The sequence below is a fragment of the Zonotrichia albicollis genome, chromosome 1 (assembly GCF_047830755.1).
Source record: "Zonotrichia albicollis isolate bZonAlb1 chromosome 1, bZonAlb1.hap1, whole genome shotgun sequence".
Lineage (NCBI taxonomy): Eukaryota > Metazoa > Chordata > Aves > Passeriformes > Passerellidae > Zonotrichia > Zonotrichia albicollis.
In genome coordinates, this window is record NC_133819.1 from 81904061 (window position 1) to 81918156 (window position 14096).

General features: G+C 38.0%; 1 protein-coding gene across 6 annotated transcripts in view; it reads left to right on the top strand.

Annotated features, from left to right (window-relative positions):
* The window catches only part of CTNND2 (catenin delta 2), a 638971-nt gene that overhangs the window by 237211 nt on the left and 387664 nt on the right, over positions 1-14096 (top strand). For all 6 annotated transcript variants that reach the window (XM_074545751.1, XM_026791790.2, XM_014265131.3 and 3 more), the window contains one exon: positions 13001-13113. In XM_074545751.1, the coding sequence (XP_074401852.1) occupies positions 13001-13113 (113 nt within the window). The remainder of the gene's footprint in view (positions 1-13000; positions 13114-14096) is intronic.

Genomic DNA, 14096 nt, shown 5'->3' on the forward strand with positions numbered 1-14096 from the left:
ATCTTTCTGACTGATTGATTGAGAACTCAGCAGTAAAATCTTTTTAGTGTTTTTTTTTTTTTTTTCTTTGAAAGAATAGCCTGGATTCCTGATCTGGATGTTTTAAGGATGAAAATCTATTTTTCTGTAGAAAAACCTGATGCATTATGTTTTCTGGTATCTGTTTGGTGGCAGTAAATGTATGTTTCACTAGCAAGAACAGCCACTGTTGGTTGGATGAACTGTCTTCACTGATGACATCAAGTAAATGCTAACTAAAGAGCAAGAACAGGACTATAATATGTGGTAGTGCCTTACAATACTCAAGAGCCACCTCTTTTCAGGTTTCCACGACCCAGTGAAGTTATGATGTACTTAGTAACCATCAAAAGCATGCCTGTTACATAAAGACTCATTTTCTTTCATCTGTTTTCAAGTCAGTAGAATGTTCCTGGGTCAAAATAAGAGAGCTATGAGAGAAATCTCATGGTGCCTGCTGTGGACCTAGGTGAGGAAGAAGAGGTGGGTCAAATCTTCGCTTCCAAGAGGCCTCAGGCTCTGGTTCTCAAGAGGGAATTCAGCCATTCTGGGAAAACAGCACAATGGTGCATAACAATCTGGGATATTTCCAGGATGTGTTGGGAACAGCTCGTTCATGTCATTGTGGATAGACCAGCTAGGAGCAGTGCTCTCCTGGGCTGAATGTTTGCCAGTAAAGACCTGTTGGAAGATAAAAATGTCAACAGCAGCTGCAGAGACTGTAAGAGCATAGAGGCCAAGGACTTGAGGAGGAGAAGTGATCAAATAAAGACCTGAACTTCAGTAAAGCAGATATCAGCTCAGTCAGGGAACTTCTAGGAAGGATCCAATGGGAACCTGTCTTGGATGGCAAAGAAGCTCAGGAATGTTGGGAGATTTCCCAGTGCAGCTGCTTCTTGAAGTACAAAAGAGAAGTCTATCCCCCTAAGCAGGAAAAGGAGCAGACATAAAAAGAAATCAGTTGGAAAGGCACCAAGCTACCAAAAGAGCTCGAATGAGAAAAGGAGCACTGGAGCAGTGCAAAAGGGGACAAGCTTCCACAGATGAATAGAGAGGTACTGCTTCAGTGTACAGAGATGCAATTAGGAAGGCAAAAGCTCAGCTGGAACTCAAAGCAGCAAGAGATAATAAGAATAACTTAAGAGTTTCTGCAAGTATGTTAGCAAGTAGGAGTACAAGAAAGATACAGCTCTGCTGCTGCCAAGGGCCAGTGAGTTCATCAAAAATGGCACAGAAAAGGCAATCGGCCTCTCTTCTTGGGTAACATCAGGCCCCAGAACTCTGCGTCAAAAAGAAACAGCAAAGCAAATGGCAAACCACTGATAATACAGAAGGGTCAGGTGTTGTTGCCCTTCAGCCCCACTGTCCTCCATAACTTTTTATTGTTGCCTAAATTTGTTGACCTGTTGCTCGTGCCTTATTTCAAGTCATTCTATATGTATTAAACAGTGGAACCTGGCACCAGAACTTCACTGGTGGACACCTTCCACTGGGAGAATTTACCATTTATTTCCTCATTTGACTTCCTTTTTAAGAAAAACTTATCCACGCAGAAGCCTTCTAGATAACTTGTTCATCTTTATGTTAGGGGCCACGAATTCTCTTCTATGTTACCGACTGATAATTTTTCCAGTAAGACTATCTGGCTTGCTAGTCTATAGTCTTCTAGATCACCCTGAAACTGGCATTACATTCAATGTCTTATAATTTTAAGCTGTGTATTTCTTAGTTTCTTAGAACTACTGAGCAAATACCATCTGATCTTCAATTTGCTACAGGTTGTTTTGTCAGTTTGTTTCATGACCTATTCACTTCAATTTCAGGCACATCCTCTGATAAGACTCCCTCAATGATTTCTTAGCACAAGAATTTCCCATATAATAGTAAAAATCTCCATGGGAGATTCATTTGGTTTCTCTTCAGTGAGCCCTTTTATATCCCTACCAGTGGTTTTGCAGACTCTCCAGGCAGATTCTTGCTCCTGATGCATTTGGAGAAATATTTATTGGTTGCTTTGATGCTTTTGGCTATTTGTCCTTTAAAATCAAATTGTGTTGTCTTGTATTCTTATGTTTAACCTCTCAACATTTACGCTATTGTATTTTCTTCACTTGAAGATAATTTCAGCTTTCAGAAAAAGGGCTTTTTTTGGTAACAGCTTCCTTTGCTCTTGCTAACCTTCTGTGTCTTGACCTTTTCTTGATACACTGCCTTGATTCTGTATATTCATCATACACTTCCAACAATTATTTTCCCTGCTGTCTATAAATACTTTACTTTTAGCTTTAAGCAAAATTTTTGATATTTTTTTCTTAAAGTATTCTCTTTTTATGTGATTCCTAGCTGGCAGATGCTCTGCTTTCCATGGGGATGTTGGATTCAAAGACAGAATGATCACTAAGTTTGGCTTCTCAACTGCAAGATGTGAAACTATCTTGCTTGACCAAGTCAAGAATTTAATCTTTTCCTGTGGGCATGCCAAGCATTTGTGTATGATACTATCTAAAATTCAGCTTATGTGCCACCTTTTCATGTTACTTTATTTTGTTTTTTGTACCAAGTGTTGGGGTAATTGAAGACTCTCAGAACTATTGCATTTTGTACCCATCTTTCAGACTACATCTCTGCCAACTCAGTACTGCATCAACCCAGATGTCAACTCATAAAAGGAATTTTTATTCAGTGAGATTGTTTCTTTTACTGGTTCTAAGCTCTTTCCCTACCTGTCCATACCCATACTATAAATGTTACCCTGAAGTACATGTTCCTTACCTATTTGTTTTCAAACAGGTGATTTTAAGCCTGTAATTTCATCATGAAAACGTTTTTACTTTGTTGAAAAGATGAGCTATTCATACCAGAAATTAGAAGAATAAGATCATAATGATACTTCTTAAAACTAACATTTTCATTACTAATTGCTTTTTTCTTTCATAAGGAACAATATGAATCTGTTGGGAATTTCATGGAACTGTGGTATTTCCGTAGGGTAGCCAAAAAAGGAATGAATTGCCTAATTATTTTACTAGTTCTCTTCTTTGTAATAAAAGATATAATAAAAGAGGAAATATTCAAAAGCTATTAAAGTTAACTGCTACTGCCATAGAATCATCTGTGAAGAAAATGTTCAAATCTCAAGGGTTTGCAGTCCTTGAGTTCAAATTTTTTTTAGCCCATGCTGGGAATTTTTTTCTTTAGCACTTACTAGTACTTAGTAGCAGAAATGAATTCATTATTTGACTAATCAATATACTGTCAGCCAGAATACTAGAATTTTTGTTTATGAACATCTGTATTTGAGCTGAATTTACAATTTTGATGTAATCCTTTATTTATTTGAAAGTGCATCCACATTAAGTTAGTGTAGCAAATTGCATGTCTCAAGTGTGCAGAAAATCAAGCTTCTGAGTTGTTAGTCTCAAGACAAGAACAAAAATTCTGTAGGTATTCATTTGCATGTGCTAGGTTGTCTTAAAAAAAAGAGGCCCGTCTTGCTTTGTTAGATAACTTTTGAATCTCTTAGTAACTTGCTAATGACCAGCTTTTTAATAGATACTCATGGAAATATTCAGATCTAGTATCCTAATTAATTAATAAATTCAGGGATTATTGCAAATTATGGAATGTGTTCTTGGATATGCTGTACTTACGGTCTGTATCTCAAATTGCACCAAGGGAGATGCAAGCTAGAATTAAGGAGGAAGTTTTTCACAGAAAGAGTGATCAAATACTGGAATCATCTACCCAGGGAGGTGGTGGAGTCACCATCCCTCGATGTGTTTAAAAAAAGACTGGATGTGGCACTTGGTGCCATGATCTAGTTGAGGTATTAGAACATGGGTTGGACTCGATGATCTTAAAGGTCTCTTCCAACCTAGAAATTCTGTGATTCTATATCTGTGTTGAGAAATAAGTTTTTCTTATAAGATGAAGAAGATCATAAGAAAAAATTATTCACCAGAATAATTTCCTCACTTCAAGTAGGAGAAGAGAAAGAGAATAGTTGGCTGCTCATTTAGACCATTTTGGACAATTGTAAAGCTAATGATTTGTCATGCTGGTTCTGCATCTGTTCCCAGTGCCTAGGATGGTGTGCATTCTCTGAGAGGGAGAACTAGTTCAGAGGCATAGAGACAGGGAACTGGACAAGTCCATGTATAAAATGATGTAGAAGATTTCAGATCTCCAAGCACGTAGACAGACTGGTCAAGAAGTTGTGTGTGTCACTGGTGTGCACATGTGTTGGTGTGTGCTCTGACAGCTCTGCAGCTATTGCTGGCATCTTGGCACATTGCCCAACAGAGCACAGATCTAATCACATAAGAAAGGGAAAGTAGTACCTGGGGATGTTGTCAGAACCAAAAAAGGCTTTCTTAGTGCTTCAATGTCTAGGACATTTTGAGAAGTTTCGCGTTTTGTGACCATGTTATTCACCTTCCTTTCCACATGTCTTTAAACTATATACAAATACATGTATAATTAAGCATCTTCCATCTTAATAAAATGACTCTGCAGATATGTACTGGAAAATCAAGGTAAAAACCATCAGTCCACAGTTTTGTCTTGTATTTGCTGAAAATCTAAAGTCAGGCTTCAAGAGCTGCTGCTGTAAATGGAATTACCCTTTTCCACTTAGACATATGCTTGGACAGCTGAGAAGTAAATGAGAATTACAAGCTCTGGCCAGTGTGAGACTGAAGAGTCAGGGTCTGTTAATAAACTGCAGCCCTACTTCTCTTGCTGTCCTTGGAGAGGGCCTACCACTGATGATTTGTTTTGCTCTCACATTGAGCGTTATGAATAATAACAGTAAGCCCTAAAGCAGGTCAAAGTTAGGTAAGGTAGAAAGTCAATTTTATCTTACATCCTCCTTAAATTGCTGCTGCAGAGGGTGGAGAAGCACAGCACTTACATTGGAAAACTCATAGCAGTCCTAATCCTGTCCTAACACTCTAAAGTTTTTACTTAGAGTTTATTGCTTTAGGGATAGAAGTAGTTTGCATGGCAGGAAGTGGAATAGCACAGCAATCATGGTGGGTGATGAACCATTGGGAGTGTTGGCAAGGGATGTAAAAACTAATGAGAAGAAGAAAAGAGTTAGCTTAAAGACTGAAGCTGAACATAAAACAGAGAGAAGAAAAAATGGGATAAAAAAGAAACAGAGAGAAGAAAAAATGGGATAAAAAAGGACCATTTCAAATTTTTAAAACTTTGGCGATTATGTTGGAAAAGAAATAATGCAATTTGCCTAGGAACAGAAGTCCAGGCAGTTGGGCAATGTGCCTTCAGAGAGCAAGGCCTGCCTGCAATTCACAGAGGAACAGGGCAGAATGCCTAGAGAGCTAAAACAATGCCATGGAATGCAATTGTCACCATATTTGTATGAGAATCCTAAACATAGAAAATAAAATAGGGCCTTACTTCCATAATAGTTGTTAAAGGCATAAAAGGGACTTCTTTGAAGTAATCCTACATGAAAATGAAGGAATAGTTTATTTTTAAACACTGTAATCAGCCAAACTAGTTCTTTATCCCATAAATAATCCATATGCATAATAGCCTAGATGCCATGCTAATCTCTTGTAAAGAAGCATGGGATGACTAAAGCAGTCAAATCAGGTGAAGGAATAAGCCAGAGAAATTCAGGCTGATAGAATACAAGCATTACATCAAGTGAAATATGTCTGTATGTAATCATCATGATCAGGGAGTTTGGTAACCTCTGATCTAATCAATAACCTTGGTATAAAAACTTGAAAAAAATATCCAGAGCTCATCAGTTCCAGGATCATGGAGGAAATAGGTTAAAAGAGACTCTGGAGGTCTGCTCCAAGCAAGTCTAGCTTCAGTGTTAGATCAGATGTGGAGATGGATTTTGAAATCTCCAAGAATGGTGATTCTATGTGTACCAGTGCTTCATCTGTTCCAGTGTTCCACTACCCTTATTTTTTGTTTGGTTTTGGATTTTTTTAATTACTGTTTCTGTTGCTTGTGTTTGTTCTTTTACCTCTTGTTCAGTTAGAATTTACTTCATTGCACCTTGTCACTGTTGCCTGTGTCTCCTTGCTGCGTATGTCTGGCAAGAGCCTGGTGATGTGTTCACTGTAATTGCCTTAAAGAAGTGCAAGTCTGTGACAACCAAGCTACAGGCTGGGGGCAGAGCATCTGGGAAGCTGCCCAGCAGAGAAGGACCTGGGGGTATTGAACATGAGCCAGCTTGTGCCCAGGTGGCCAAGAAGTCAAATGTGCTAGCAATAGTGTGGTTATTACTAGCAGTGATTGTCCTCGTGTACTCAGCCCTGGTGAGGGCACACCTCAAGTCTTGTGTTCAGTTCTGGGCCACTCCCTGCAAGAGTGACTTTGAGGGGCTGTAGTGTGTCCAGAGGAGGGCAGCAGAACTGGTCAGGGGTCTGGAGGGTCAGTTGTATGAGGAGTGGCTGAGGGAGCTGGGGTTGTTTAGCCTGGAGAAAAGGATACTCCGGGGTGACCTTGTTGCTCTCTACAAGTGACTGACAGGAGGGAGTCACCTCACCAGTCTCTTCTGGTATCAGAAGTCATCAGTCTCTTCTTCCAGGCAGCCAGTGAGAGGACAAGGGTACAACAGTCTCAAACTGTGCCAGGGCAGGTTTTGGGCATCAGAATTATTTATTCTCTGACAGGGTTGTTAAGCATTGGAACAGAGTCATCCCTGGAAGTGTTCAAGAAATGACTGGATGTGTTGCTTAGTTCTGTGGTTTAGTTGACAGGGCAGTATTTGGTCAAAGCTTGGACTTTTGATCTTGGAGGTCTTTTCCAGCCTTGGAGATTCTATAAAATACATCCTCCCTAGATGGTCTCTTCTCCATGTTAAACAAACCAAATTCCTCCACTTTCTGCTTGTACAATGTGTGCTTTAATCTTCTGATCATTTTTGTGGCCCTCTGGTGATCTTGCTTCAAAATCTCGTCATGTCTTGTCCTGGTGGCCCAAAGCCAACCACTTGTACTCAAGATGCAGCTTAAGGAGTAGCAAATAAAAGGGAATAATTAGTTCAATTGTTTCCTTGTTCTGCTAGGGGCTCTCTTGTTAGTGCAGTGCAATGAGTGGTTGGCCATTGTCACCACAGGAATGCACGGCTAAGTCATAACTTTGTGTCTGCCACACCCCCAGGTCCTTCCTGGGGAGATGCTGTACTGTTACATGGCATTCCATCCTCTCTGCAGGACTGTTTGTTTTTCTTTTCTCAGCTTCATACACTCTGGTTGGCCTATTCTTCCAGCTTGTCAGAGTTCCTCTGAATTGTAGTCCTGCCCTCCAGTGTAAGAGTTGCTTCCTTCAGGTTGGTTACCTGGAAACTTGGACTTGCTTATAGGTGCAGTCATCTCTCCACTAAGATTCTGCAAGAACATACATACCCACCTCTGAGTGTCGGAATCTGCTGCCTCTCTGCTTACATAATTACCTTTCTGTGAGCTTTTTCCCTCACCCTCATGTTATTCAGTATAATGGAAGCATGAAACAATCCAGTGAAAAAGGGTAAGAGCAGAACAAATGAAAATGCAGTCCAGCAATGGAGAGTGTAGAAAATGTGAAAGGTATTGATTGGTACATTCTAAAGCCCAGTTTTGAAGGTTTTGAACAACATTTGGTGTCAGATGTTTAGGGGCATTGCTAGTGGTGGTTTTTTCCTATTTTGAAAGCATGAAGACACTCTGTTTTCCTTCTATTTACAGGATGGGTTGTCAGGTCTGGTTTATGTCTGATGATATCTGTCCCTATATTTCTGCCAAGTTAAACTTTCCTGGATTTTGCTCTTTTCCTTAGGAAGTACATGATCCAGTTTTTGCTGCTCATATGCGGTTGGTACTGTAGGTTAAAAATAGTTTGAGTTTGTTGCCAACATGGCTCTGAGTAGTGGCATTCAGTGGAATGTACGGATGTGAAGTATGTGGAATTGTGCATGATGCTATAGGATGTGATTAGGAATATTCACGTCTTTGTGATGTTAATTGAGGTACGTTTTTTCTTGTTTAACAGGTTACAAAAGGGTAGAGCCAATGCTGTACACTTTTACAGCCCGTATACTTTTTGAATTTCTGTGGTTTCTAATATATTCCTCTGATAGACTTCAATCCCAGAGACAATTTATTTGTTTGTGTAGCTGTAATCAGGTTTCCTGTATTCATCTCACCAGGGATTCCCACCCTGGATTATCAGTGCTGTTATTTGTCTGTATTTCAAGATTTAAATGATCACCAGTGCCCCAATTAGGTTTTGTATACCATATTTGCAATCAAAAGCTAGACACTTCTCCTTTTTTAATGTCATGACCTAAAGTATCTTAGGAACTCAAGAATTTTGCAAGCCTCTTGTGCCTAAATTTAGATTTTTTTAGTTTTTTTTTGTTGTTTTTTTAGCTGCTTTTTACTGTCAGTACTGATTTTGCTGTGTCTTTTGCTTAGCAATGGTACACATCTCTTTGTGGAAGGATTGAAGGATTACTTTAAGATTGTAAAGGACAAAGTAAAATGAGATCAACTCCACATACCAGCTAAATTTCTTTTGCCCTATTTTGCCCTTCCCAACATTCAAATGGGTCTATACAGTAGATGGCCATTCAGATGTAAAGCATAAAACATAACAAAATACCCTCTGGTTTGGTGTGCCGTGAGCTCAGGAGTTCCTAGCTTTTCCAAAGGCTGTGAAGATTTCCTTCTTGCTTGTTCATTGTTTGAACCACTGTGAAATGTTATGACCTGACTCAAGCCTTATATTGTGCTTGAAGCTTTGGTGGATGCAGAGGATAGATGAAATACAAAACTCATGCTGACAATGAAAGTACATCGAATTGCCATCTATGGAATAATGAATTATTTTTACAAAATAAACCCCACCATGTTTGTGGACAAATACCATTTTTAAAACATAAATTGCTTCAGGCCCTAGCCTGAATAAATACTTTGTATCACTTCAAAACAATTTGATAAGGTTATCATGAAGTTCCTCCCTTTCCAAGTTGCTCTCTTGAGTGATTTCTCTGGATTACTCTCATCGTTATCTCTGATCTCTGGTGGCTTCCCGCTCCCACAGCCCCTCCTGGTGCCAAGTGCCAGGACTGCCATGCTGGGCACTGCGCTTTGTAGTGCCTTTTGTGGGCACTTGCTTTGGCATTATTGCCCTTTGCAGCACAGTCCTTGAGGCTGCTCTTGACATGGTATTATGTAAATTGATTTTGATGTTGCATTGTAGTTTCTGCTGTTCTTCATTCTGCAATTGTCTTGACAACAGATTTGCATAATCAGTGAGTAGGAATTTGTTTTTAATTTTGATGTTCTGATTAGCTTGATTCAGAGAAATAATAGAAAGTTGTGAAGATAACACAACGTGGCATGAACTGGTGAGAGTGATTGTAAACACAACAAGTAATACAAATGATGGAGTCAGGTTCAGTGATTATTTTTATAAAATGTAAGCAAATGCTATTTCTGGTTTCTGTCTACTTGCACCATGACAGCTGCTTGAAATCTAAACATATGGATTTATTCAAATATTAGTCACTCTCACTGCTTCCCAAGCAAAGACAAGGAAGCTTATTAATTTGTTTTCTGCCAGGATTTCTTGATATGGAGGGAAAACAGATTTGCAAATCATACTTGAATTCTTCTTTCCTTTTTTCAGTCCAAAGGCAACCCTGTGGACCTGCACATTTTTCATGGGCATGAGGGAATACCAAAGAAAACTGCTTATTAAATTCAATTTAGGGGACAATTCTTGAAGTTATAATTGTTTGGCTCTGCACATATCCCACCTCCCCACCTTTTGTTTCCTTACTTTCATTTCTAACTTCTGGTGGCACCTGACAGAAGATAATTAAGTAAGAAATAGTAGCAATTAAAGAGCTAGTAGTGAAGTTCCTGTTAATGTTGTCTAGCCATTTTCATGTGTTAGAAACCCGAGGTTATTTCTTTCTTAAGTTATTTATTTCTTTGCTTCCTGTTTGAGGAGTGATGTAGATGCAACTGCCGTTTTCTAATCATCTCTGCAGGGCAGGACTTAAATTATGTGGGCAGTGAAACCAGAAAACATCAATTTGTACATCTTAAGAAAAGAAGAGTTTCCTCAATAAGGAACCAGGGAGAGAGAGAATGAGAGAAACTCCTTAAACCAATCAATTTAGGGCATTTGCTGGAGTAGCACTTTGTGTAATAGGACTGAAAGAGATTTAGTGGAGGATGAGTCATGAAATACACTAGGAAATGAAAGAAAGATGGAAGGCAGAAGAGAACAGAAAGCTGTAAGTAGGAAAAAAAAGAGTGAAGAGTAGAAAAGTATATTTTAGAGACTAGACTAATGAGAAAAAAAATCTTCTGGGGACAGAGTAATCATAGCTAAAGGGTATTTGTTGAGGAAATGCAGAAGTTTCTGGAAATGTTGTCAGAGTAATTAACTGAAGGAATAGAAAGCATAGAAAAGTATAAGAAGACATACATCAAAAGTAAGTATTATTCTGCCTTTTTTTCCTTTCTTAAGCTCTCTGGATTGTATTTCTGTAAAATAGGATTGAGGCACTTCTGTATTTAGTTGACTTGGGATAGCATGGACAGAAGGGAAGAACTAGAGAACCATTGTTTGCACCCCTACTAGACTTAAAGAACACAAGGAGCTGAACTTTTTTGTCTAGGCAAAGGCAAGTGATCAACATGGAGAGTGAGGAGCATTTGTTCCTGAGTTCTTGGTGCGTAACTTTCTCTCAGCAGCATTGAAGGGACAGCTGCACCCCCTCACTGGGCAGCTAAGGCACGTGCCCGTGCTGAGCCATGGCAAAGAGCGCTCCTGGCCTGCCTCACCTGGGATGGTGAGAGCTGAAGTGACTGGCTGAAAATCTATGCTACACACCTCAATTTGCATTGTTGAGACAGACTCAAGTGGCTTAAAGAATGCAGTGGCACAGAATAGCTGTTAAAGTTCTGCTTGTATTTTGAAAGTAAACATAATGCTCAGTTAGATTTTCTTGGGTATTTATACTATCATAATTTCTCCGGGCTTACACACTTTGATTTAAGCATGCTGGCATGGCAAATGCTGTACCACTTTGATTTTTCATTCTTCAACAATTTAGTAATATTTCTAATACAATCCTTTCTGCATTAAGGGTTTTATTTTATGCAAACAAGATCTGGATTTGAATAATAACTCTTGGAAAGCCGATAAACTGTCTCTTCAGCTTTTCAGGCAATTGATTCTTCTAGGTGAGAGGAATACTCTCTGTGAAGGAGGCATATATGAAATAGTTGATTATTGTCAAGTGATTTTTGTTAATCGTGTCTTCAGACAACAGTGAAAAAGGTGTTGCTGTACATTACAAAAATGTGCAGAGAATATTATTAACTATTGATTACTACAGCAGTGTTGACATTTAATGAACAGTGATGTTTTGGTCTTTACACCAATCTGACTTTCAGTGGTATTCTTGTACTCTATATGGATTTGTTTGGAGTAATGAATTCACACTTAAGCAGGCTTTGTCACATAGTGAGTGGCCATTTAAGTATTCACTGGCTATTTCATGCTGAATATAACCTATGTAGATGCCCCCCTTTACTTATAGTGCAGGGTGAAAATTATTCTATGACAATAGCAAGAGAAACAAAGGGGAGTGATCCAGCTGGATTAAGCAGAATGATGATCAGCCAGTTCCTTCTTACATTTCAGTTATCATTTGCCTCATTTCAGAGATTTGAAAAATTTAAGGCCTTTGTTTTCCCTTGATTACTTGGTCAGAGGTTTTAGGTAGGACTTAGAATGAGCACTTACAAACTCTGTTTCTGTCATTTCTTCCTTTCTCTCAGATATTAAGTCCTTCAATGTCCCTTGGTGGGCATAAATCATGACTCCAGTAATTTCCAGTGCTGTTCTGCCCAGCAGGACTTTGCTGGGGAGTTAGTCAAGGGACTCCCCCTTGCACCTCTGCATTACAGGGGGGTTGTTTTGGAAGAAAATAGAGGGGGAAAGAGATAATGGGTTCATTTGTGTGGATAAGGGAATTATTTAAGAAATGGATTCTCAAGATATTTCTCCTTGAGCCTTCAACAAACCTAAATAAAAGGGGCAGGAGAGATGTTTTTGTTTACCTGTGAAGATGATGCAATGTTCAAAATGAAAGGGCAGCAACACTTGAAAAATTTACAATAACCATGACTCCCTAAAGGTATTTAATTTTTTATTTGAAAAAAGTAGTGCTACAGTATGTGAGGAATGTAGCCGTTTGAGAAATGGTGGAGATTTTAATTATATTGGTCTTCCTTTTTTTTTTTTTTCCAATAAAAAGGAATCTTTTGTGTATAAAAAAAAGCCACTTTATAAGTACCTTTATAAACTCCGTGGATAAATCTGATCTGGTAGGACTGGTTTGGTTTCCTTGATAGAATAAAAGAAAATAAATTAAATTAGTGGTGGGAATTTAAGCAAAACTTTTGCCCTAAACTACTTGAGATTCCCTTCTACACATCATTAACTGCAGAAATTAAGCTGTGCTTAAACCATATCAACACACCTTCCATTTAGTTTATTTCACTGGTGTATACTGTGATGGTTGTCTTTTTAAGTGTAAGTGCAGAAAACTTAAATTTGATTATCCACAGAACTTAGCTTCTTTTTTTATCAGTAACACAAATTGTACTTAATTGTGATCACATTTAGATCAGTTTGCTAAGATCTGTGTTACGGAGAGATCTGCATGAATCTGTAAGTGAAACTATTTAATATATTTAGAATTACCTTTCCTGATAAACAGCCTTATTCTGACATACATTGTTAGAATAAATGAACAAGTAGGTGTCACCACAAAAATGTGAACTTTGAATGTGTTAAAAAAAGAAAAAAAGAAAACTTTGTTATAAGATATTAAGCTAATAATTCTTGCAAAAATTTCATTTTTATGTGCTGAAATTACTTCCTAATCTCAAGAGAAGTCAAAGCAAATTGTTTAAATTGTTTTTTTCAGGAACTGCAGTTTGAGAGACTGACTCGAGAACTTGAGGCTGAACGTCAGATTGTGGCAAGCCAGCTGGAGAGATGTAAGCTTGGATCAGAAACTGGAAGCATGAGCAGCATTAGGTAACGTACAAACTGTTGATATCTTTATAATCGGTAAACTTTTTTGCTGTTATGAATTATCACCAAGAGCAAGTTTGATTTTTTTTTTTTTTAATAAAAATCATATACACTAGGGAGTGTGTGGTTTTAGTGGAGTTTGAAAATTTGCATTATGACCTGCTTTTTAAAAAGAAAATTTATTGCAATTATGTATCTTCTTTGTTCAGTAATAAAATAGTAGTCTTATTTGGAATTCATTGATTTGCTGGAGCTTGAATGGATTATCAGCAACTTATTTCGACCGCCAATACTGCTATAATTTTCAGCTGAAGACTTTTAGCTTCCTGCTTGCAGAAACTGATAAGTTTTGTGAACCTGCTTAACCACAATTTTATTATTCAAGGTACTGAAAGGTTTGGAATTAATTATGTAAAGCTGCTGACCTGTCGTTAGAATGTCAGGTCTATCTTATATCTTCATGAGGAGATATAAGTCCCTCTCTTTGTTTAAACATTGGTTTACTTGAAGAAATTCTTCTGGTAGATTGTTTGGAGGATGACAAGTTTATTTAAGAAATTGTAACAAAAGGAAACTAGTCTCTAGGTGAATTTCATGGAAGTGAAGACTTTTCATTTTTTAGCTTCTTGATAAGTATGTTTCTTTGTTTTCTCAGTGAACCTTATAAATGGAACATGATGGTACTTGAGTTTCAAGAATTGAGGAAAAAATAAGTTGTATAGGCATGTGTTCTTTTTTTTATCAGTGGAAATATGAATAGATAATATTAAGTATAACATGGCAAGCTCAATGCGAAATTTTATGTGATAATAGTAGCAAAAATTTACAAAAAACATTGATCACTTCCTCAGTTTAAGCAATTCAAACTACCCTTCAATCAAGTGAAATGAATGATTTTTTCCATTAGAAATAACTATTCAGTAGAATGCCAGAGATGTAACAAGAATATGGAATGCAAGTTCACTTAAAAATGGCAGAAGTCAGAA